The sequence below is a fragment of the Corylus avellana genome, chromosome ca7, assembly GCF_901000735.1.
Source record: "Corylus avellana chromosome ca7, CavTom2PMs-1.0".
NCBI lineage: Eukaryota > Viridiplantae > Streptophyta > Magnoliopsida > Fagales > Betulaceae > Corylus > Corylus avellana.
Genome location: NC_081547.1, coordinates 2,796,643 through 2,820,949, shown reverse-complemented (window position 1 = coordinate 2,820,949; position 24,307 = coordinate 2,796,643). Strand labels below are relative to the sequence as shown.

At 37.8% G+C, this 24,307-nt stretch overlaps 3 protein-coding genes across 9 annotated transcripts; all 3 read left to right on the top strand.

Moving 5' to 3' along the window:
• Positions 1 to 1,312: 1,312 nt before the first annotated feature.
• LOC132188403 (FRIGIDA-like protein 3) lies at positions 1,313 to 6,080 on the top strand. 4 transcript variants are annotated; one of them, XM_059602842.1, is made up of 5 exons: positions 1,313 to 1,540; positions 2,541 to 2,685; positions 3,945 to 5,020; positions 5,234 to 5,409; positions 5,503 to 6,080. In XM_059602842.1, the coding sequence occupies exons 2-5, from the start codon at positions 2,585 to 2,587 to the stop codon at positions 6,007 to 6,009; spliced, it is 1,860 nt and encodes a 619-aa protein (XP_059458825.1). In that variant the 5' UTR covers positions 1,313 to 1,540; positions 2,541 to 2,584; the 3' UTR covers positions 6,010 to 6,080. The 4 variants fall into 4 exon arrangements, with proteins under 4 accessions (XP_059458825.1, XP_059458824.1, XP_059458826.1 ...); XM_059602841.1 differs by having other exon boundaries at positions 2,538 to 2,685; XM_059602843.1 differs by lacking the exon at positions 2,541 to 2,685 and having other exon boundaries at positions 1,315 to 1,540.
• Positions 6,081 to 6,806: 726 nt separating this feature from the next.
• Positions 6,807 to 11,810, top strand: LOC132187069 (aspartic proteinase 36-like). Of its 2 annotated transcripts, none has more exons than XM_059601225.1 (12): positions 6,807 to 7,151; positions 7,245 to 7,365; positions 7,794 to 8,221; positions 8,329 to 8,485; positions 8,944 to 9,026; positions 9,115 to 9,211; positions 9,375 to 9,447; positions 9,585 to 9,773; positions 10,027 to 10,151; positions 10,320 to 10,421; positions 10,493 to 10,590; positions 11,445 to 11,810. In XM_059601225.1, exons 1-12 carry the CDS (start codon positions 6,916 to 6,918, stop codon positions 11,572 to 11,574), a joined length of 1,839 nt encoding a protein of 612 aa, XP_059457208.1. In that variant the 5' UTR covers positions 6,807 to 6,915; the 3' UTR covers positions 11,575 to 11,810. The 2 variants fall into 2 exon arrangements, with proteins under 2 accessions (XP_059457208.1, XP_059457207.1); XM_059601224.1 differs by having other exon boundaries at positions 11,374 to 11,810.
• A 1,771-nt stretch (positions 11,811 to 13,581) lies between these two features.
• On the top strand, positions 13,582 to 22,904 carry LOC132186268 (U-box domain-containing protein 4). 3 transcript variants are annotated; one of them, XM_059600156.1, is made up of 6 exons: positions 13,582 to 13,706; positions 15,357 to 15,537; positions 18,684 to 18,964; positions 20,083 to 20,199; positions 20,360 to 22,423; positions 22,503 to 22,904. In XM_059600156.1, the coding sequence occupies exons 3-6, from the start codon at positions 18,689 to 18,691 to the stop codon at positions 22,560 to 22,562; spliced, it is 2,517 nt and encodes an 838-aa protein (XP_059456139.1). In that variant the 5' UTR covers positions 13,582 to 13,706; positions 15,357 to 15,537; positions 18,684 to 18,688; the 3' UTR covers positions 22,563 to 22,904. The 3 variants fall into 3 exon arrangements, with proteins under 3 accessions (XP_059456139.1, XP_059456138.1, XP_059456137.1); XM_059600155.1 differs by having other exon boundaries at positions 15,357 to 15,553; XM_059600154.1 differs by lacking the exons at positions 13,582 to 13,706; positions 15,357 to 15,537 and adding an exon at positions 15,699 to 15,787.
• Positions 22,905 to 24,307: the final 1,403 nt, after the last annotated feature.

Sequence of the window (24,307 nt, the reverse complement as noted above, 5' to 3'; positions counted from 1 at the left end):
GGTGGACGGTGTCCTAAACGGTAAACACACATGCATTTTTTTTTTTTTTTTTTAAAATAATAATAATAATAGACGAGTAAAAGAACTAGTACAACATAACAAAACAAAAAGAAGAAAAAAGTTAAAAACACCAAATCAAAAACCAACAAAATAATATTAACCCTGCAGCAATCCATTCCGCAGCATTATATATATATATATATAGAGAGAGAGAGAGAGAGAGAGAGAGAGAGAGAGAGAGGATTCTCAAGATGGAAGGAGGATGCGAGAATGAGAATGCCGCCAATAGTTGGTTGTAGTTGAAAAAAGTTAAAAAAACTAAATCAAAGACTAACAAAATAATATTGATTACGAATCAATCAATTCCACAACCTTATAAAGGATTCTCAAGATGGAAGGAGGACGCGAGAATGCTGCTAACGATGTTGATTGTAGTAGCCAATACTAAAAATTTGCGAGTGTCATAAATGACACCTAAAAGGATTTTAGTTTCAAACCAGTTACAAAATAAGTTATGAAGGCTAAAAGATATATTTATAAGTAGATAATAAGTCTCCACTTTGGATTGTGAGACAAATAATAACAAAATTAATGTATCTTGAGATTTAAACCTGAACTTAGAGTCTTCTTTACAACAAAAGGCTCCATTAAAAAAGAGTTGGAAAAGTAGAGATAAAAGATCAATCAGATCTATCAACGCATACACTTGTTTGCCATCTATACACACATTACTAACCAATCCTTGATAGCTTATCATTTGGAATAAAGTTACTATCTTTTGACATATGTATTAAATATAATTTATATAATAATATAATATTAGATGATCATACATGCGGTTTGGCTACTCTGTTTGAGCATACTTGGGGTGGTCAAATTACCTCCATGATCAAGATGGTCGTTCGGTCATCTTCAAATGTCTATGGATAGTGTTGGCAAAAAGGGTGGTTAAAAAAAAAAAAAATTGGTAACACATCATAATATGATTGGTGCTAACATGTTCGTAAAAATTCTAGATAAAAATTGAGTGCAGTGAATTATTTATTGTTTTTTTTCCTTACTGTAAAGAGTTTTTAAGCCTATTTTTCTACCCAAAAAGCTAATTCCAAATAGGTAAAAACAAGATGAACTGATTTTTCATTTTTCTATGGGTTGGTTTTTACGAAATACGACATGAACTAGGCCTGTAAACTCCGAATTGTCACCTCTTAAATTCTACCGTGTATATTGATGCTAATTGCCACGATGGACAGCAGTTAAGGCGTATAAACAACGGAGACCATACGATTGGATTTTAGAGAAAAGTAAAAACGAAAAAGTAAAAAGCGTAGACACGATACCAGAACCGACCATCTTTTAGGCTCTTACCCAAACAGAGCGTTAGGGCTCACACTGTGACATTCTCTCCAGCAGCAATCATCAAACGAAACCTCCTGCACCTCAAATTACGTCTATAACCCAATCTGAAACTCGGAGTTGCTGCTTCGCGAAGCCTCTGAAGCTATTGAGCATTTGCGTTCATTTTCTCGCTCCAGACCAGGTACGCTATTCGATCCCCATTTATATGCAACCCTTTTCTATTTTAACGATCTGTTTTTGCCCATTTATGTTCTACGCATTTGGTTTAGGGTGTTTGTATTTTTTTTAACCATAGGTTTCTTTTATTTGGTGCTACCATGGAAAAAATTGTCATGTTTTGCGCATTTGGTTTAGGGTATTTGAATTTTTGTTTTTTCTTGAACCCTAGGCTCCTTTTTGTATTTGGTGCTACTATGGAATAAATTGTATGGAATTGAAAGAATGGTAAAATGAAGTGCTAAATTTATTTTGTGATGGCTACCATTAGAGGGAGAAATAATCAATTTTGTGCTACTGACGTTTAAAGGAACTGAATGGGCTGCTAAGAAATGGAAATTAGCAGTCACAGACGTATATGGTAACTAAAGGAAGAAGGTGAATTCTTTGGATTTTCATTGAGTGAATAGTTCGAATTTCAAAGGCTTGAGATCGGTTGCTTTGGAGATCTTCATTTAAGTACTCTTATAAATGACATTTCAACTGACCTCGTAACTTATCAAAAACTATGAGGTCAGTTGAATTATCTCCCTTTATTTAAATTTGAGGAATCAATCCCTCTGTTCCAGTGTTTCTTTACTGTTAAAGTTTCTCCAAGTTCTTTTATACTTAACATCAATTTTATATACTTATTGCATTATCACATGACCAGGTGCCTTTTGTTTTTGTTAAGGTTAAATATGACGAAAATTCGAAAAAATTTAACAATGGGAAGATAGCAACTTAATATTAGTTTAGGGGGTTGAGTGCTCAAATTCATCGTTTGGAAGGGACATTGTAAATGATTCTATAGCTTAGAGAAGGCAGGATATGACCCTATATTTTAAGGTGGGAAAGCACAATTTACTCATTAGTTTGAGATGGTTTGCATCATTGCATGTAACGCCCTACAACGATTATGCTTACTTACATAATTACTGCGTGGTGCTACTGCTACTTCTTTTGTTTTATAAAATTCGCAGCAGAAACCTGATGATCTCCAAAACGATGTCTTCGCTTGGGTCCCAAAATGCTAAGCAACAGTAAAGCTCTAAGGATCGAGCCGCCTAGCCTCCTCAACCCACACTGTGTCAGAAGCTGCTATAACTATAAAATTAAAATATTTTACAGGTAGAACTGTGAGTCCACGAGTCAGTGAGTAAAAACCCAACAAAACTGGTGTGTGATGTGAGTCCTCTTTGTTATGATAAAACCTCTATCTCTTCTGTTGAACTGAAATCATTATAATGCTAAACTTCGTTTTCTAAAATCAGGGTAGAAAATCTTTTTAAGTGCTCTTTTTGCTTGAAAGCTCAATAAGGTAATTTTATTTTATTAAAATCAACTGTGAAATTTTGTTTTCCTTGAAACACAATGAGAGAGTATTTTCTGCTTACTGAAATACTAGAGCTGAAAGCTTGTACTAGCTAAAATGCGACCTTTTCTATCTTCATTAGTAAACTAGATGAAAACATATTAAGGTAATTGCTGCTACTAAAATCTTTATTGATAAAATAGATGTTGGAAGCAACATATGAAAATTAAAGCATACTTTATAAACTTGAATATATAGCTCAATCTGAAAACTGAATTGAGTTAACTCTTTTCTTTGCTAAACTTTTCTATTAAATTTATTAGTCTTTTCCCTTTGGTTTGTGCTGAACGCATGACCCTGTTCAACGTTGGGTTGTCGTACATATGCCCCTGTACGACCTTAGGTTGATGCGCCTTTCTTAGGCATCTGAGCACGCCTGTGGCTACAGGACGTACCAAAAATAACTAGGAACACATCCTTGCCCAACCCTGACTATGCTGATGTCATAGGTGGTACACACCATTACTGTGGTGATGTCATGGGTGGCTCACGAGCCTGAGTATGCTAACACCAATGGTGTCACCATCAAGGGCTATGCTTACGCCAAAGGTGGCACACCACAGGATGAATCCTACGTGCTAGCCCACACTCTCGTGTGGTTGCGTCTACTAGTGGGTAGATACTAACTTTTCATGTGGTACCGGCTACTCACTGCTTTGTGTTGTAGGTTTAAGCTTACTTTACTGAAAACTATACTTGTCCTTATTGTATGTTCTCTTTAAAAACATAACACTGAAAACTGAAAAGTAGTTTAACACATGGTCCTCTTTGTGCTACTGAAATCTTCCTTTAAACTCTTAATTGAAAACTGTTCTTAAAACTTTTTTCTACTAATCATGATATCTATTGAGAAATTAATATCATGCAAAGCTATGTAAATTATGGGCTCATATCATGATTACATCAATCATTTGTATGAGGGTTGTAAAGATGATAATGAATTTACCTAGAGCCTCATTTATTGCTTGATTTTCCTTGTATTGCTTACTCTTTCTACTTCCAATGCCTTTTGTAGAATTGCTCCTGAAGCTTTGTGTAGCATTTTTGTAACCATGACTGGTATAGAGCAAGCTGGGGCCAAAGATACAACATCCTCTCTGATAGAACAGCTTGGCAATGTATTTCTTGAACTGGAAGCTCGCAAGGATGCTTCTGAGGATAAGGTTCAGTGGATGGAAGTCGAAGAACACTTTCGCAACCTGGAGACATTATTGAAGAAAAATTTTGAAGAGCTGGAAGCGAAGGAGAATGAATTTGAGATGAAGGAAGCCCAAACTCATTCATTGATTGCAGAGAGAGAGGCAGCTGTCACTGCTAAAGAGCAAGAGCTGTTGGATCGAGTACAGGAGCTGAAAGATGGTGCGGTTGCTGCTATTTCGGAGGCACGAGCAAATCACCAGCCAACACCTGCGGAGCCTGTTGATGGTGGGGACAACAAAGACGACAAGGTAAGCAGCTCTCTTGGTGATATGAATTCCCCAGAGGAGGATTCTTCTCATAAAACCAGTGACAATGCTGAAGGTGTGGCTGTTGAGGTCAAGCCACGCCCAGAGCTGATGCAATTTTGCCAGCAGATGGATGCAAAAGGGCTTCTGACTTTTTTGGAGAATAAAAAATTTCTAAATCCCATTCGTGAGGAACTTTCTGTTGCACTAGAAAGTGCAACTGAACCGGCCCGTTTGGTGCTGGATTCACTGGAGGGGTTTTACCCCCCTGATGAAACTACCCAACCAATGGATAAGAGGGGTGCTGCCCTTCGGGGCATGCGCAAATCCTGTGTTATGTTCTTGGAAGCCATGAGTGCCTTTTTGGCAAGGGTTGACCCAGGTGGTGATCACCTACTGAACCCCGAGACCAAGCAGCAAGCCAAGGCAATTGCTGATGAGTGGAAGCCTAAGTTGGCTAATGAAGGCATAGATGCTGCCAATGGAAATTCATTGGAAGCAGAGGCATTCTTGCAGCTCCTCGCAACTTTTAGGATTGCTTCAGAGTTTGATGATGAAGAACTCTGCAAGTTTGTTCTTGCAGTTGCTCACCGCAGGCAGGCACCTGAGCTCTGCCGTACTCTTGGGTTAACACACAAAATGCCAGGTTGGTGTTCTTTCAACTAACTGACCTGATGGGGTCTGGAGAGTTCTGCCTTGTTTCAATGAGATGTCCCTTACGCTTCTTTCCTTTAGGTCTCGGTAGTTTGTGAGAAACATGTGCAGCTTATGTAATGCTGCTTTGAGGATTTTTCTGCCATTACAAAAACAGTTATTTTGTTATTGGATACGGACTTCTAAACTTCTATTGTTTGTGCAGATCTTGTTGAGTTATTGATCAGCAGTGGGAAACAGATTTATGCAGTGCGTTTTATTCATGTGTTTGAGCTTACTCAAAGCTTTCCCCCTGTGCCCCTTCTGAAGACGTACTTGAAGGACTTGAGGAGAAACTCGCAAGGAAAAGGTGGGAACTCAGAAGGTGTTGCTGGTGGACAGGTACATTTCTGTCCTCCTATAGAATGACCAACTGATGGTTTGGGAATTTTCTATTTATAGATTGTTTACCGGCGAACTCTCTTTGACTTGCAGAATGACGTAAATGCACAAGAACTTGCGGCACTGAAGGCTGTAATCAAGTGTGTTGAAGAGTTTAAGCTTGAAGCAGACTACCCACTTGATCCACTCCAGAAAAGGGTTGCTCAACTGGACAAGTCCAAGACTGATAAAAAGAGGGGTGGAGATTTTGGCAAACGTCAACAATCAAAGAAGCCCAGACCCCATGGAGGATTCCGTGGATTCCGTTCATCCGGTGTTACTGCCCCCTCAGCTGCCTCTGTTGGTAGGCATATTCCTCCTGCTTATGTTGAGAGGGCAGCATACACGGGAATGTCAGAGAGGTACCCTCATGCTGGCCTGGCAACCTATGATTATCAAGTTCCTAGCCAGCCTGCATATGCTCAGCAAACCAGTGATCAAAAATTATACTACTATCCCCAAGATGACAGGGTTACTCCAACCTCATATAATGCTGCTTCGACTACATACGGCAGTTATATTGGTAATGGATTGCAATCTTCCCACCAGCCATATATGTAATGGACATATTAGAGATGCTGGACTAACTCATCTGATATTCTGTTCAATGCAAGCATGTTTTTCCTTTGTCATTAGGACTCAAGGTTTCTCTTGCCAAATGCGTTGAAAATAGTACTTTGCTAGATTGAACCTATATTGTTTTTGGTTGACTTAATGGCTTTAAATTTGCCGGTTAGACGTGAATATGTTGTGTCGATGGTAAAAGGCTTTACATTTTATAAATTGGTGCAAGTCTTTTCACCCCTCTTTATAATTCTGGTGGGAACCTCAATTCTGGCAGATGACATTGGAAGACAAAATTAACCAATTTGTTACCCTTTATTTTTATCTTACAAGATAATGGGTGATATATGTGGTTTGCAGTTACATTTATAACGGTATAAATGTAATATACAATGATAGCATAACTTTTTTATTTTTTGTTTATAAAAGAGGTGGACATTGCGATGCAGAATTAAATCAGAATGATTATGCAAACGATGCCGTTTAACTCGTAAAAACTTCACTATTTCATCACCAGCAGCTGAAAAAATCTCATTGTCGATTACTTACTTTGATTACGACACCCTACCCTATTCCGAAAGAAAGAGACAGAAACAGAAAAATAAATGCAAGTAATTAAAGGAAAAAAAAAACAGAGATTTACCCGAGAAAGAAAGACACCCTCCCCTCACCACGCACATAACATTACTCTTATTTAAAATAAATTTCACAAAAAAAAAAAAAAAAAAAAATCAGGCACGTTGACTTCCATTTCATTCGTCCCTCCTTCCCACGGTCTCTTTCAACGATCTACCGTTTTGTTCACTCATTTCCTGGCATTCTCGATTTACATCACTTCTGTTCGCTGTGTTCGACAATCCGACTCGGTCCATCTCGCGCAAACCGCCCGAGCCAGCGACTGAAATGGCACGGGCATTAATCGAGCTCGTCATCGCCGTCGGCTTCATCACCTCCGTCCTCTCTCTCACCCAATCATCTCCTTCCACATCACTCCTCCTCTACGAGGGGCCCCGCCCCGCCATGCTATTACCGCTCTTTCACACTCCTCCGAATACTACTTCCAGAAGCTCCTCCAATTCCCGTCGACTTCTCCAGAGATCCAACGCTCGCATGAGACTCTACGACGATCTCCTTCACGGGTATTTTCGTTTTTTTTTTTTTTTTTTTTTATTTAATTTTGTAAATTACGTTTTGTAATTTTGATTGGTTGGATTGCATGGGAATGCGTATAGGTACTACACGACGTTGTTGTGGATCGGGACGCCACCTCAGAGATTCGCTCTTATTGTAGATACGGGGAGCTCTGTCACGTACGTCCCCTGCTCTACTTGCGAAGATTGTGGCAGGCACCAGGTCTAAGATTTCTCAATCATGCGTTGATTCTCTTGCTTTCTTTCAGTGTTTTTTTTTTAGGTTAACTTTGTGTCTAATTCAGAGTTGATGATGCAACTTAGAAAAAGAAACAAATTTCTTTGAAGTGTGCTAGTAGATTTGAACCACCACCTTATACTATTTGTTGAGGAGATGTTGATATAACATGTTGGGATACATAAAAATACAGCAATATGATAGCTTAGGCATTTTGGAACACCTGAAACTACAATAATGGAAACCTATGTGATTAGGCCTAGTTATATTCTTAAGATTGTTGTTTCTACTTGATTTGGGATTTTTTTGTCATACATGAAACTATAACAATTTGATACTTCAGTCAATTTTAGTTACTTAACCAACTGGATAAATGCATATTGGTTTTTGTAACAAAGCTTTGTTTTCACCAGGATCCGAAGTTCCAGCCAGACTTGTCGAGCACCTACCAACCTGTGAAATGCAGTTTGGATTGTAATTGCAACAGTGAGAGTGGGCAATGCGTGTATGAAAGGCAATATGCTGAGATGAGTACCAGCAGTGGTGTTCTTGGTGAGGATCTTATATCCTTTGGTGATTTGAGTGAGCTTGAGCCACAGCGTGCTGTTTTTGGTTGCGAGAACATGGAAACTGGTGACCTTTATAGTCAACGTGCCGACGGAATCATGGGGTTAGGCAGTGGTGATCTCAGTATCATGGACCAACTTGTTGACAAAGGTGTCATTAATGATTCATTCTCATTATGCTATGGTGGGATGGGTGTTGGCGGGGGTGCTATGGTTCTTGGTGGTATTTCTCCACCAACAGACATGGTGTTTGCCCACTCAAACCCTGTTCGAAGGTACATTTTGTCTTATTGATATAAGACATCCTGTCTTGTTTTTTTTTTCTCTAAGAAATACATTTGATACATCTCACACATTTACTCTAGTTTCGGGATGGCAACAGTCCATACTACAATATTGATTTGAAGGAGATACATGTTGCGGGAAAGCCATTGCCGTTAAACCCAAATGTCTTTGATGGAAAGCATGGAACTGTCATGGATAGTGGTACAACATATGCTTACTTGCCTGAAGCGGCATTTGTAGCATTTAAAGATGCTGTAAGATTTGTTTCTTTATGTCTCAGCATCCACTCTTCCAGATTATTTTTTAAAATGTATTTCAGCTTGGATTTTAGAGAAGACATGAACATATTCTTTCTTGATTCATCCTTATAAGTGAAACAATGAAATTAAGTGACCTAAATACATCACAATTCTTTGTGAATCATATTATTAGAGGGGTGACTTGTACTTGTAGAACTAATAGATAAAAAAACAAACTAGTTTGTCTTGAGTTCTTGTTTGGTGAATTTGCGGTTGATTCATTTAGACAGAAGGAGAAAATGCTAATCTGTATCTTATTGAAATAAGTGTCAAACCATGAATTTGTTGGCAAAACAGTATTATTTTCTTTATTTGTTCCTCATCCTTTATGTTTTTAACCTTTTTGGTTTGTAAAATCTTTTCCTTTTTTCCTTTTTGTCTTTCTTTGACTTGAAATGTTTCGGATCTTACAGATTATGAAGGAACTTCATTCCTTCCAGAAGATCCGTGGTCCTGATCCAAATTATAATGATATATGTTTTTCTGGTGCTGGAAGGTATTGCCTATAGCATAACCGAAGACTTTGATCACATCAATGAATTACTTTCTGACGCCATTAACATTATATATTGTTTTTGCTTCAGTGATGTCTCTGAACTATCGAAAACCTTTCCAGCTGTTGACATGGTATTTAGCAATGGGCAAAAGCTGTCACTATCACCTGAAAATTACTTGTTTCGCGTAAGTAATGGACTTATGTATATATGGATATATGAGTATGAATATCCCTTATGAGAACAAACTAAGCTTGTTGAAGTCTTTTCTAATTGGAGCACCACATTCTAAATGCGAAGGTAAACTGATCATTATTTTTTTGGTTTATTTGATGTCAATTTTCATGAAGCATTCAAAGGTAAATGGTGCATATTGCCTGGGGATTTTTCATAATGGAAATGATCCAACTACTCTTTTAGGAGGTATGTTATGCTTTAATAAATATGTCTTTCCATTTTTTTTTTCTAAGCCATGCTATGGCTTTTCTGCTCCATCTCATGGGAAACTACCAATTTCCTTTCATTTAATTTGTTCAGTACTTGATTAATTTGTTGAATAGGTATCATTGTCCGCAATACTCTTGTGATGTATGATCGTCAGCATTCAAAAATTGGTTTCTGGAAAACTAATTGTTCAGAGCTATGGGAAAGGCTTCACATATCTGGGGAAACTCCAAATAGAGAGAATTCAACTGCAAAAATTCCACCTACATTGGCTCCTGCTGAAGCACCTCTTTATGGGCTTCCAAGTACGTTAACTACATGCCTTCAAGTATCTCTTAATGCTACATTATCCCATCACTGGTGCCTTCAGATGTTGGTATCTTGCCACCTATTATCTTATGTCAAGATGAAATTTGGCTACTTGAATCTGAAGCTATGATCTTATTTACGTTTTAGCAGAAGTTTGTTGTTTTACCTCTTTTTGACATAAATATATATAATTATTTAGCTTGTGGGAGACACTCTCATTAGATTCTCTCTTTTAACTCTGATGCACAGGGGAACTCCCAATTGGAAAAATAACATTCAATCTCTTGGTGAATATCAGCTACTCAAATCTTCAGCCTCACATTACAGAACTGGCTAAATTCATAGCTGACGACTTAGATATTAATCCTTCACAGGTTAGACAATACCACATTGGAATGCAGAAAAAAATTGGAGCAACATATGTTCAAAATTTGCTTCAAAGCTAGCTTCCCAATTGATGGATTTCTGTCTATCATTGGGTCTTTCTAATTGAAAGTTCATTTCACATTAGGATGCATATAATCTTGAATATATCATTTCAGGTCCATTTATTGAATTTTACTCCCATTGGAAATGATTCCCTCATTAGATGGGCCATCTTTCCACCAGGGTCCAGTCACTATATTTCTAATGCAACAGCTGCGGTAAGTTTGCAACTATTGTTCGTGGAAAAAATTAGAAGCATTTGTATGATAATTTTTTTTTCTGACCACAGAGTATAATTGCCCGATTTGCTGAACACCGTGTGCGGCTTCCTGGTACCTTTGGAAGTTATCAGTTAGTTGGATGGAACATTGAGCCTCTGGCAGAACGGTATATTATTTTTCACTTTACAGAGTCCAAGTGCTCCTCATGACATTATATTTTTACTTCTTGGGTTCCTCTCTCAGTATTCGGATAGAGGTTGATATATGGGTATTAGCAATGAGATGAAGGATGCATGGTAATCTTTATGGTATTTTTATAAGTATAAATTATGCTAATAGAATTGAAACGCCTGAGTTGGTCTCTTTGAGTTGTTTTTCCCTTAGTCACTAAAATCTCAAATATAACCACTTAGAGTCGCAAAAATCTAAATATAACCGTTTAAATAAAATTAGATATTTTCATAAAACACTTTTGATGAAAAGGACAAAATCATGATTTTGTTATTTTGAGGCTGGGAGCATGTGGGCACTGCAAATGTATGAGCAAAAATGGGATGAGATAATAAAAGAGGGAAGCCCTCTACTCTGCGTGTAGATCCATGCTTGGTGGAGGGTGAGCTTGATCCACCCTGATAAAAATGGGTGGAGGGTCAGTTCATGAGTTCTATCCTATACGTGTGTGTCAGTTGTATTTACCCATAAAAAAACTATATTTAGTGAATTTATTTTAGATTATTGTATGCCATGTCCTCTTTCAACTATTCTTTGTTATAGTTTCTTGTTTTTATATCTGGGCTTCCTTTCTCGTCAGATTTTCCCTTATGGGAACCTTTCTGTTTGTTAATAATAGTTGCTTATGCTGGGTATCCTTCAGTATACTATATTCTTTCTAAGTTTAACATTATACACAGCCTCTTTCTTTTATATTGTGGTTTTCTGAATATTGCAGGACATGGTGGCAGCAAAACCATCTGGTGGTATTTTTAACAATTTTTGTTACATTAATTATTGGATTATCAGCTTCTGGAATGTGGTTTATTTGGAGACACAGACAACAAAAGCTCAATCCTTACAAGCCTGTCAATGCAGCTGTTCCCGAGCAAGAACTGCAGCCAATATAGACAATCTGGGAGCCGTCTTTGCATGGTGATTTATGTTGGATTCTGTTTCTATTTGAACTTTTTGACTCACGCTGACTAAAGTCTGCAACCATAGCATTTTAGCTGACCGAGATTCTTGTTAAGTAAATCTGGCTAGAGAGGAATAGGAACACACGTTTGTAAACATTTTAAATTTTTGGATTATCACTGAAGTTTTTATGCGATATTGTAATATACATTGAACCAAAAGCTTCCTCAATAAAGCAATTATCAAATTCTTTTATCATTCTACTTTCATTATTGCTGTTTACCTTTAGGACTGGAATTATAGACTATGGCTTTTGTAACCATTACAACCTATGCCAATTAACAAAGATTGTGTTCTTGTCTTTTTTTTTTTTTTGGGGTGCATGTTTTGTTATATGAGTTGAATGTAAGAAAGCACTAATTACATTTGAACTATCATTCCAAAATGACTAGTTATATTGTAATTGGAGCTCTCTATAATCACTTTCTAAGTCCAATCTTACTTAATAAGGAACTAATATGAGACTTAGCACCCTCAAGTTTCTTTATAATTTACCTATTTTATGTGGGCAATTCTTTTCAATGTGTGACTAACTTTCTAGAGTATCACACGAAATGCAAGCAAATCAACCCTAGAAGGTAGTACTTAGACAAAATGCATAAATGAAATCAAGCATGATAGATTCCATTGGCAAGTCATTGTATTGTTACTAAAAGTTAATCGAGTGCAGATCGCCACGCTGGGATCTGCTCTATGGATCCCATTTTGTATTTTGTCAAATTTTTTCCTTTTTACCTAAATGTGGCTTCAGTTGCGAATTTCAAGCACCTAATTAAAGTCTTCCTCATAACATGAAGTTAATACAATTTCAAATAAACAAACAAAAAAAATGGTAAATTCATACTATGAAAATAACGCTACACATACAATTCTTTAATAACTTTTTTACAACTTGAAGATTTGTGTTAGCATGTCGTTATTAGGGCTGTAAATCAAATAATTTTTTAACTGATGGTTAAGTTTGAGGAATAAAGATGTCCAACAATTTCTTGCCAAGTGACAACTCCTTTTCTTGGTGCTTTCATGGGAAGTCTATTGAGAACCCAATCCTCATATAATGAACCACCTAAGATGATCGACTAGAAAATCAAAGAAAAGAATAAGGTTTTGAATGGCTCCTTGCAAGAGATTCCGAGAACTTCCCCACTTTCCACATTCTCAGTCAGCATAAAAGAATCTTCCGCTTCCGGTCAAATTGGATTTTCAAAGGCATTAAGTCCAAAACGCTCGTATTTGATTGTGAATTGCCATTCAAGAAAGTAAAAAAGAATTTCTGTCGTCCTTTTCTCCAATAATCATAAAATTATTACTAGTGAGAATTTTGAATGACATTGATGCTTAATAAAAGGGCCTGCAGACCAGCTTTAATGATTGATTGAAGGAATTTCATATATTAAAAAAATTATGAAAACTCTAGAACTTTATAATATATTCTTTAATTCACGTGGGTTGAAACTTGAAAGGTTAACATATGACCAATTTTGATGATAAACATAAACATTAAAAATAAAAACTACAGTTGTTTTAATTATATAACACAGGATTAGTTTCTCATTATTATGACTGCTACCGTACTTTAGCTTTTAATACAAATTTTTTATTATCTATATCTTGCTACGTGTACATTTATTTATAAATAAATTATAATACAAATTACACCTCACATTTTCCAAAATAAACCAAAACAAGGTAATTATATCTATAAAAGAAAAAAAGAAAAAAGAAAAGTAAAACATATTTATCCACAGAAACTTCCGTAACCGCCCTCTTGGCGGCTACCTATTGAATCCCACAATACCAAGTCAATCCACATAAATAAAGAGGACTTTGGCATTTAATATTTATGACAATTCATAAATACGGAATGACGAGAATGTCCCTCTCGGCCGCTGTACCTTACTACCCCTACCACCTACATATAAAAACTGAATAAAAATCATAAAATAAAAAATATAGTAAAAAAATTAAAGTAAGACTCTGAAAGAAAACGGATCAAAAAACCAGCAGAGAATTGGCGAAATCTGTGCGTTTGAGAGAGAGCGAAATTGAACAAACAAACAAACAACCGGAGCTCTCCTCTTCGCTGGCATTCAGGTACAGTTTTCTCTTTCAGCCTCTTCGGCTTGATCCACCTAGCCTAGGGTTTTGAATTTTCTCCTTGTTTAATTGGCCGCTTCTGAAACCCTCGGTACCTGCATTTGGGGCTCAGAATTTTATCGAATCCCTTTTGTCTTTGTTGTTTTTTTTCTGATTGAAGCATGTTTCAAGTCCGCTCGGGCAAAATTTGAACGTTGTGTCATGGATTGGGAAGCCTCTCGTTTTTGTTTTTGTTTTTTTTCGTCTAATTGATGTATCATATGTGTTTGTGTGCATGTGTTTATATTATCTCCTTAATGGCTGTGAGTTTTGAATTTGCTGTGGTAGCTATATACGACCTGAGTTGATATGTGGGATGGTTATGGTATTGGAAATTATATAGGTTTTTGGTATTAGTGCTTTGTATCTCCAAGCTTATATAAATTGAGGTAGCTGACAACTTAGTTTCTGATTCGGGTAAGCCATTATGGGAGGTAGTGGGTATGGGAAATTTGGTTTAGAAACGGGGGAAAGTTTATAAGGGTGTTTGAATAGTTATGGGGTTATGGCTCTATGCCATGGTGGAATGCATTTGAGCTTGCAAGTATGAAATTTGAGTAAGATCTTGCCAACTTGCTTCACTGCTATGAGAAGATTGGTGGAAACTTATATGAAACTAAGTAGGAGTTGTTAGGAACGACAAAACACAAAAGCAGGTTCCTGCTTTTAGGAGAGAGTTTGCGGCAATTGTGGATTAGAAAACTTTGTACATTTCCATACTTCCTTTGATTTAGCATAGAATCTCAACAAATAAGCTTTGAATATGTAGAGAACTTATATACTCAATAGTGTGATTTATGCTTGTTAGAAGCTTGCAAAATTTTGATAATCAATTGATTGGGGACTGTTAGGGCCCCTTCTGGTAAAAGGGTTACGCTTCTTATGTTAATTTCTCTTAGCATACCAAGTTATTAAATGTATGACAATTTTGGGTTTTTATAAGTACTTTGAAACTTATTTTCGGACACTTATATTAGGTTGGATGGTTTTTTCTGAAAATTTAAGGAATGTGCTGATTATGGTTTAACAAACAATTAGCAAGAACCCATCTTATTGCTCATTTTTTTTCCTTTTTGTTTTCTTCTTTTTCTTTTAGTTTGAACCTTGTAACATAAGTTGTTTGTGGTGTAGACTGGTTGAAGTAACTTATGGTAGCATTAGAAAATTTTCAATGCTAGGCTTAATTAGCTTTGAAACCTTTTTAGTTTTTGGATTAGTTTCTTAACTCTAAATTGGGCGACCTTACCAATGCATTGGTAACTAGTAACCAGAAGGAACATAGTATTCTCCCATAAAAAAGTGAGATATGCTAAAGAGGAATGTGAATACTTAACCACAAAAATGCGTGTATAACACAACAATCTGAACTATGAGAATCAAATGATGTTGTATAGGTACTTGGAGAAGCAGCTGGATGATTAGGAATTTTTGATAGTAGGATTTCTCCTCCATTTGCTTTTCTCTGTTCACTTTTATCTACATAATATTGTGTGTGTGTGTGTGTGTGTGTGTGTGTGTGTTTTTTTTGGTGTGTTTTTTTTTTCCCTGTATATTTTTAACTCTATAATAGTTAGAATTCATGAACAATTTTTTTTCGGTTCTGTACAGGGTTTGCTACCTGGATGACTTTGGATCCAAGATTCTTAACATGGATCTGATTTCTTAACAGTGTGCGTGCATGGGTTTTGTCCATGTCTGCTTGAAAGTGCAATCTTCATTTATATGGATTAATATGGTTTCGTAAGGATCAGCAGTGTGAGAAAGATTATTTTGGTTTTTGAAATTACAGGTTTGTTGTGATAAAGGTACATTTCTTTCTCGTCTTTGCCTGGCATATATGGCTACTATTAATTCTTCAGACTGGTGGATCAGAGGCATGATAAGCTTGAGTCTGTTGGTATTTCTTCCAACTGGTGGATGTATTTAAAGATTTTTTTTTTTGATCTGTAGGTAAATACACATGCCACACAGGATAGGTCTTATGACTTCACTCTCCAGCCTTTACTTATGGGGCAGGAGATTCCAAGGGCCATTGGAAGGTCCAAAGGCTTTGTTAACCATATCTTTTATTGATCGAGTTGATTTAATTCCACTATTATCTTTTGTATTTGTCTAAGGGTGGTAGGATTACCCTTATTAAGAGCACCATATCCAACTTACCTACGTACTTCATGTCCCTTCCTTCGAGTGTTGCAAACCATATTGAGAAGTTCTAACGTGACTTCTTATGGGGTGGGTTAGGTGAAGAATTCAAATATCACCTGGTGGGTTGGCCCAAAGTTTGTACGCCGATCTTTGAGTGAAGGTTAGGGATTATAAACTTGCTAAGGTTCAATCATGCTCTCTTAGGTAAATGGCTCTGGTGCTATGTGTTTGAGAGAGAGGCTTAGTGGAGAATGGTGGTGGACTCTAAATATGGAAGTTCATGGTGAGGGTAGTGTTTTAGTGAGCCTACTGGGGCATATAGGGTGGGTTTATTAAAGAATATTAGCAAGGGTCGGAGGGAGTTTTGTAGTCACACCATATTTGAGGTGGGAGATGGCCCTAAGATTAGATTATGGCTTGATCTTTGGTGTGGGATATAATCCTTAAATATGCCTTTCTAGTTTTATTTGATATTGCTTTCCCAAAGGACGCTTCTATTGTAGCTCATGTGGAATTTTTTGGTGGTGTCATTTAATGGAACATGAACTTTACTAGAGCGGCTCATGATTGGGAGGTGGATTCCTTTGCCTCGTTCTTCAGGATGTTTTACTTAAGCAAAAATGAGACGGGAAGGGGAGGACAAGTTGTGGTGGGTCCCTTCGAAAAGAGGGTTGCTTGGTCTTAAATCCTTCTACAATGTCATGGGTTGTTATGATAGTTTCCGTTTTTCATGGAAGAGTATTTGGCAGACTCAATTCCATTGAGGGTGGCCTTTTTTGTGTGGTCCAAAATTGACAAGTTTCTCATTTCTTCTAATTGGGAGGCTCACTTTCTGAACATTGTTTAGAGCAAGTTACCTAGACTTGTTTCATATCATTTCTCTATACTTCTTGACAGTGGTGATTTTTAGAGGGGTAAAAGTTACTTTAAATTTGAAAACATGTGGTTGAAAATTGATTGATTTGTTGAGAAGGTGAGACATTGGTGGAACTCTTATTGCTTTCAAGGGTGCCCCAATTTTGTCTTAAACTCAGAAGTTAAAAGCTTTGAAAGCCGACTTAAAGAAGTGGAATGAATTGGAGTTTGGTAATGTTGAGAAGAGAATAAGGGCTCTTCTTGATGAACCACAAGGTCTAGATGTGGCTGAGAAGCAGAGGCCTTTGTCTTACTTCAAAGGCAAAGAAGAAACCCCACAACCCATAATACCCGTCATCCCTTCTACGGCAGCAACATCACCCACAAGAACCAATTCCGACTTAACCAAATTAACCTTCAAGCCCGAGACAGTTTCAAAACATAAAAACAAGTACTGCAGACAACGTAGATGATCTGGGTTAGAGAAATATCAATCCCTTTATCCAGAGAGAATCCAGATAACAGCCCCCCTCTCACTGCACCAAAAAATCATCCTCCATTGTACTGTTGCTCATGATCTATAGTATGTGGCTCTGGGTTAGAGAAATATCAATCCCTAACTCCAGAGAGAATCCAGATAACAGCCCCCCTCTCACTGCACCAAAAATCATCCTCCATTGTACTGTTGCTCATGATCTATAGTATGTGGCTTTTTTGTTGTTTGGAGTACATTGAGTCATGCCCAAAACAGTCACTGAATTATTAGCTTCATGGGGCTTGAAGTTGGGGTTGAGAGCAGCCTAGTGGCATGGAGAGCAATCCCTTCATGCCATATGTGGGGCATTTGGTTGCAAGAAACAGGATGGCTTTTGACTGTGTGGAGAAATCCATGGGGGAAAATTAAGTGGAATGCTCTTAAAAGTTTTCTTCAGATGGGTCTCAGTCAACTCTTCATTTGTCTCCTCAGTTTCTTTTCTATGATTTTATAGATGTTCTCACCTTCAGATCTTGAACTGCTATCTTTTATTTGTTGTTTAAATTTTTATGGGGATGATCCCTTTGGTTTACTTTCTGTGTAATTGGGTTACGCCTCTTTTGGATTTTTGTTTTTGTTTTTTTTTTAAAAAAAAATTACATATAATTTCTTTACTTATAAAAAAATTCATCTTTGTTTGTGTGCTTGTGGTCTTTGGACCTAATGGCATCACCTTCCCCCATGAACAAATGGTGAAGTGTGAGGTTCATGAGGTAATCCCATATGGATGGATGGTTAGATGTGCTTATTGAGAAAAATAAATAACTAAGTAAAATATTATTTACCATTGTTGTTATTAAGTTAAATATATTTTGTCTTCCCTGTGACGGGATCATTTCACCCCCCCCACAAAAAAGAAAAATGTAGACATTGATGACTTAGAAGAATGCTTGCTCTAAATAAATGACATTAATTAGTTCTACCTCCTTCCCACTCACCGTATCCTATTACGTTGATGTAGTGCTCAAGGATTACACTTTCAACTTAAATTCCATAACCACGTGCCTCAATGTCTAAGGCAATAAAATATGCTCATATTGTGGCACTCTTTTTTTTCCTTTTGTCTCTACAGATTAACTGAAAGGAAGGGCTTTTATTACATGTTGACCAAAATTATATTTTTCCTTCTTAATATGTGTACGCAATTTATTCTAGTACAACTTTTATTGCATGTCGTGCTGACAAGGTAAAGTGGAGAACAATTGTTGGGTTGGTGATATGCTGCATTTGTTTTTGTTATGTATCAATCAATTACTTTTATTTTCAATAGCTTATGAAGTAATGGCATTATTGGGGTGTAAAATTTGTAAAAATTACGTCAAGCAACCATTTTTTTTAAAGAACTGTTATTATTCCTTTCCTCTGTTGAGTGACCATTTCTAATTCTGTTATTGATACAGGTGTGATGGAGATATCATTGTTAAAAGCCCTTCTTAATAACATCTCCTCATTTTTCCATTTATCATCTTGTGACAATATAAACTCGGAACCAGTTCTGAAGTATTATCAAAAGGCAGAAGAAATATTGAAGTTGTTGAAGCCAATACTTGATGTGATTGTTGATTCTGAAATAGCTTCTGATGAAGTGCTTATCAAGGCATTTGAAGAACTAAGTCATTCTGTTGAAGAATTGAGAGAGCTCTTTGAAAACTGGCAATCATTATCGAGCAAAGTTTATTTTGTAAGTTCCAATTGCAGCAATATAATCAGGTGTAGTTTATGACTTAGATGACACTATCTTGATCACCAGTTAAGAGAAAACTTACTATTCTGGCCATGTGTGAGTTGTCTTATTCGTTATCAGTTCTTTTGATAAGCAATTCATATCATGAATAAGTGCAGAGGGGCGCAACCTTAATACGCAGGATGTATACAAGGAGAGTCCTCATTAATAACTAAAAGAAGAGCATAAATCCACAAATTCAGAAAAGTTGTCTTATTCGTGATTAGTATACATTGACCTACACAAATTTGTTTATTATACCCTTAGTTTCTGTTAAAATTGATATATTTCCTCAATATGCTTTTAGGGGTAACGTTGTTATAACGGTATACAGCTATTCTGGCCATGGAAGTATGTAATTTCTTGTGCTGTAATCCTTCTCTTTCTCTTTTTCTTTATCTCTATTTGTCAGTCCAGTTGTCCATTCTCTCAATAATCTCAGGAGAAGGTTTAGTAGATTGGTTGGAGAAAGTGAATTGATGCTTCTGAGAAGGTGCTGCAGCCTGTGATAGTAAAGCTGGTGAAGGTGGTCTTTGATAGTGGTGGGGCATTAATGTTTCTGGAGGTGACGGTGCGGGCAGATGCATTCGATGGGCAGTTTTGTGGGTTTTTGATGATGACAGCAATAATGATGGTGGTGAAAGATGTGGTGGTGGATTGGGTTGCTTTTAGTGCATGTTAATGCGTGACGCAGAGAGGGGAAGAATGAGAGTCAGCACATGCCTGTGTTCAATCTTCTAGTTTATAAAACTTCCTTTTAATCTTCTGTTTCTTAAGGCCTTGTCAGGGTTCTCTGATGCATTTTACTTTCATTTTGGAATTTCTAGAGGAATTTAACTCGGTTTTAAAGGGTCTCTCCATAAGGAAAATAATTGAAATTATGGGCAGTCCAGCTTCACCTGTAATTCTACCGTATGATCTAGTACTGAATAAAAATGAAAATAGAAGTTCCATAAAATTGTGCACTTCTGATCTTTTCATGTGGCATTGAATGCTTCAGGCATAAAATCTGTTATATATGTTTTGGTGATTGGTACAACTTCTGTAACCGTCTTTTTCTTTTGCATGATCTCTAGGTTCTGCAAATTGAATCATTGATATCAAAGACTAGGACTTCTGGTCTTGACATTTTCCAGCTGTTGAAAGCTTCACATGAACAGCTCCCTGATGAATTGAGTTCAGCATCTCTTGAGGTAACAGTCATCAGCTGTTTTTAGCTGTTTTTCATTGTGTTACAGATAGACATAGCCCACAGTTTTTGTGGTTGACCCACTAAGTTACGTTGCCAGAGTTGGGAACTTGTGTGAACTAAATTCTTTTATGATTGTTAATACTCAACTTGTTCAATTGCAGCACTGTGTACAGAAAATTAAGCCCAAGGGATACGAACAAATGTCATCTGTTATTAAAGAAGCTATAAGGGATCAAGTGGAGGGTGTTGGACCCAGCTCAGAGATCCTGGTGAAAATTTCCGAGAGCCTGAGCTTGAAGTCAAACCAGGAGATCCTCATTGAAGCTGTAGCCCTTGAAAAGTTGAAGGAGAATGCTGAACAAGCCGAAAAGACGGGGGAAGCTGAATATATTGATCAAATGATTGCAGTTGTAAATCGCATGCATGATCGCCTTATAATGACAAGGCAGTCTCAGAGCTGTAGCCCAGTTCAGATACCTGCTGATTTCTGCTGTCCTCTCTCTCTCGAGCTGATGACAGATCCGGTGATTGTGTCTTCAGGGCAAACCTATGAGCGGGCATTCATCAAGAAATGGATTGATCTGGGGCTCACAGTCTGTCCTAAGACGCGGCAGACACTGGCTCACACCAATCTAATAACTAATTACACTGTAAAGGCACTAATTGCAAACTGGTGTGAGTCAAACAATGTGAAGTTGCCCGATCCCATGAGGTCTACAAGCTTAAACCAACCATCGCCCCTTCTTGGGCACACAGAGCCTGGTGCAACCAGGGAGTCTGCTGCTTTTCCTCATTCCAGGGGCAACCAACCAATATCAATTGAGTCAAGTCGCTCTATGGGTTCACCTGGTACGAACTTGAATTCTTCTGGTGGAATCCGTCGAGAGGGAACTTCTCCATTGCACCCTCGCTCTTCTTCAGAGGGTTCCATGTCTGCTGTAGCCGAGAATGGGCAAGATTTGGATATTGCAAGAATATCACTAACAAGTTCTGAAGACAGGTCTGCTAACTCTGAAGAAAGGAGTATGGATTCAGGTGGCCAACCCACTGCATCACCATCTGGAACTGAATTTTCTAGCGCTATTGGGGCTGAAGAGTCATCACAGAGCCATAATAGAACTGCCTCCGCCTCCAGCGTGCTTTCTGGTGCAAATTTTTCTCAAGGAACACCAGGAGATGCTGATGAGGCTTCACATATATCAGCCAATATGACTGGCTACAGCAGTGATGCGTCAGGAGAGGTGAAAGCAGAGCCACATGCTGCCGCCTTGACCTCACCACAGAGAGAACCTGAGTTCTCTCCCAGATTGTTGGAAACGAGGTCTCGAAGCCAAACAATATGGCGGCGACCATCAGAGAGGTTTGTTCCAAGGTTGGCTTCTTCTCCTGTTATAGAAACAAGAGCTGATCTTTCTGGCCTCGAAACTCAAGTGCGGAAGCTGGTTGATGACTTGAAAAGCACTTCACTGGATACTCAAAGAGAGGCAACAGCTGACCTACGGTTACTTGCCAAACACAACATGGATAATCGGATTGTAATTGCTAACTGTGGGGCCATTGTCGTGTTGGTCAATTTGCTCCTCTCTGAAGACACAGGGATTCAGGAAAATGCTGTTACGGCGCTTCTTAACTTATCAATCAATGATAACAACAAAACTGCAATTGCCAATGCTAATGCAATTGAACCTCTGATTCATGTTCTTGAGACAGGGAGCCCTGAGGCGAGGGAGAACTCAGCTGCCACTCTCTTTAGCCTGTCAGTGATTGAAGATAACAAAATCAGGATTGGAAGGTCTGGTGCAATTGGGCCTCTGGTTGATTTATTAGGGAACGGGACCCCTAGGGGAAAGAAAGATGCAGCCACAGCTTTGTTTAATTTATCAATATTTCATGAAAACAAGGCACGTATCGTGCAAGCTGGTGCCGTAAAGCACCTTGTGGAGCTGATGGACCCAGCTGCTGGAATGGTTGACAAGGCAGTAGCTGTTTTGGCAAATCTGGCTACAATTCCCGAGGGACGAGTTGCTATTGGTCAGGAGGGTGGGATCCCTGTTCTGGTAGAGGTTGTTGAGTTGGGTTCTGCAAGAGGAAGGGAGAACGCAGCTGCTGCTCTTTTACATCTTTGTACTAACAGTAGTAGATTTTGCACTATGGTGCTCCAAGAAGGAGCTGTCCCACCACTGGTGGCATTGTCACAATCAGGCACCCCAAGGGCCAAAGAAAAGGTATATACCTGCTAATTATGTTGCAGTTTCTGTTAATTTTATTTAGGAGACCAATTGACGAGTTTTTTGTTACTTGCAGGCACAGGCGCTTCTTAGCTACTTTAGAAACCACAGACATGGTAATGCTGGGAGGGGCTGATTTTGGAGGCACACCCATCGGTTTCATACCAAGTTCTTGTGTCAAGTTTTAAAGATAGTGTGTGTACATTTCTTGGTGCAAATAATGCATGTGAAGGTGGTGTTGCTTGGATTTTACTTGTATTGTAGAGGGAAAAGGAAAACAAAAAAAAAAAAAAAAGGAAAATTTTTTATGATTTATAGAGGATTTTATTTGGGTCCTCTTGTGAAATACATCTACATGTGAAACATGTGAATGTGGGAAGAAAATTTTATACAGGTTGAGAGTCAAGTTGCAGTAAGCCTGGGCAAGACGGTGAGAGACAAATAATCAGTTTTATTAATTAATTTCGTTTCCTCATTTGCATCTTTCTCTCTTATGCATATTTTTTATTTTTCTTTTCAGTGTTGTTTCAAAGAATTTGAAAATGTTGTTTACTGTATAGGCTTTTGGTTATTCTTCGCACATTAGTTATCTTTACAGATGAATAACCGTTTGTTTTGTAAAACAGCTTGATTGTCAAATTAGTGCCTGTTTTCTACCCTATTTAGTAGCTCAGTTTAGGTGCATTTCAATGGAAAAATCAACACTCTTTTGCTTGTTTCTTGGCTGCTAAACCTGCTCAAAAGAGACGGTGCTGTTTCACTTTGGAGCCGATGCCAAGATTTCACTTATAATTGCAGTCTAGAAGAGCATTAATACAATTAGTCCTAAGATAAATGATCAGCCTTTCATCTGACACATAAAAAAATTGCATTTGTAGTGTGCATGAGCGCCAATGCAATTACTTATAATGATGCACGAAAGTTAATGATGGATGATAATTCTTCCCATTTTACTTGAAATGGAGAGGAACCATTTAATAATCGAGATTAAATTTGTTGGGTCATTATTCTTCCCACTTCATTTGACATTGAGAGAAATCATTTAATAATCCAGATAAAATTGGTCGAATGAGTTATTCTTTCAAGTTCTATTGAGACTTTATTTGATATTGAGAGAAACCATCTAATAATTCAAATAAAATTGGTTGGGGGAGTTATTCTTTCAAGTTCTGTTGAGAGAAAAAGGATCCTCTCCATTTCAAAATTCCTCTATTTCTCCATGTCCCTGTTGAGATGCAAGGACGGGGCACCCAATTGAATTTTAATAAATGTGAATTGCCTAGAAGCAAGAAAAGTAGATCCATAAAATGCCAACCAAAGCTACCAAGTAGTACAAAAACCAATGTAGAAGTGATGAAGAAGATTGACTGGTAAACACAAAAATCAAGGGCATTTAGCTTTTCCCTTGGAGTTCAACATGTCTCTGTAGCAAGGGCATTCAGACTTGTTTCCATATGTCCCTGAAGGAACACACTTGCACTGTAGACAGCAGATTCCACAATATCTTAAGCACCGGTCTTTCACTCCCGCATTTGCGCACCTAGCGCCGCATTTGGAGTCGCAAAAACCTTGCGAAAGACAAATATGCAAAAAGACCAATCAGCCTACAAAACCAATCAGCGCAATTATACGCACAATACAAAAGGAACTTACTTGGAATTGGAGCAGCCATGGTGGGGGGATCAGCCAGCTCAGAAGCATTGAAACGAGTAACAAAGTTTGAAGGGCAGGCTTCATTTTTTCACTTTCTGTTGATAGTATTGTAGGGAAGAGAGATCAAAATGGAGCGTCGAAAAGGCTAGGGAGGCTATAGCATCGTAAAGTTTACATGGGTTACTGGGTATTTATATTAGTCTTTTGGAAGTGGAGGTTTACATGAAA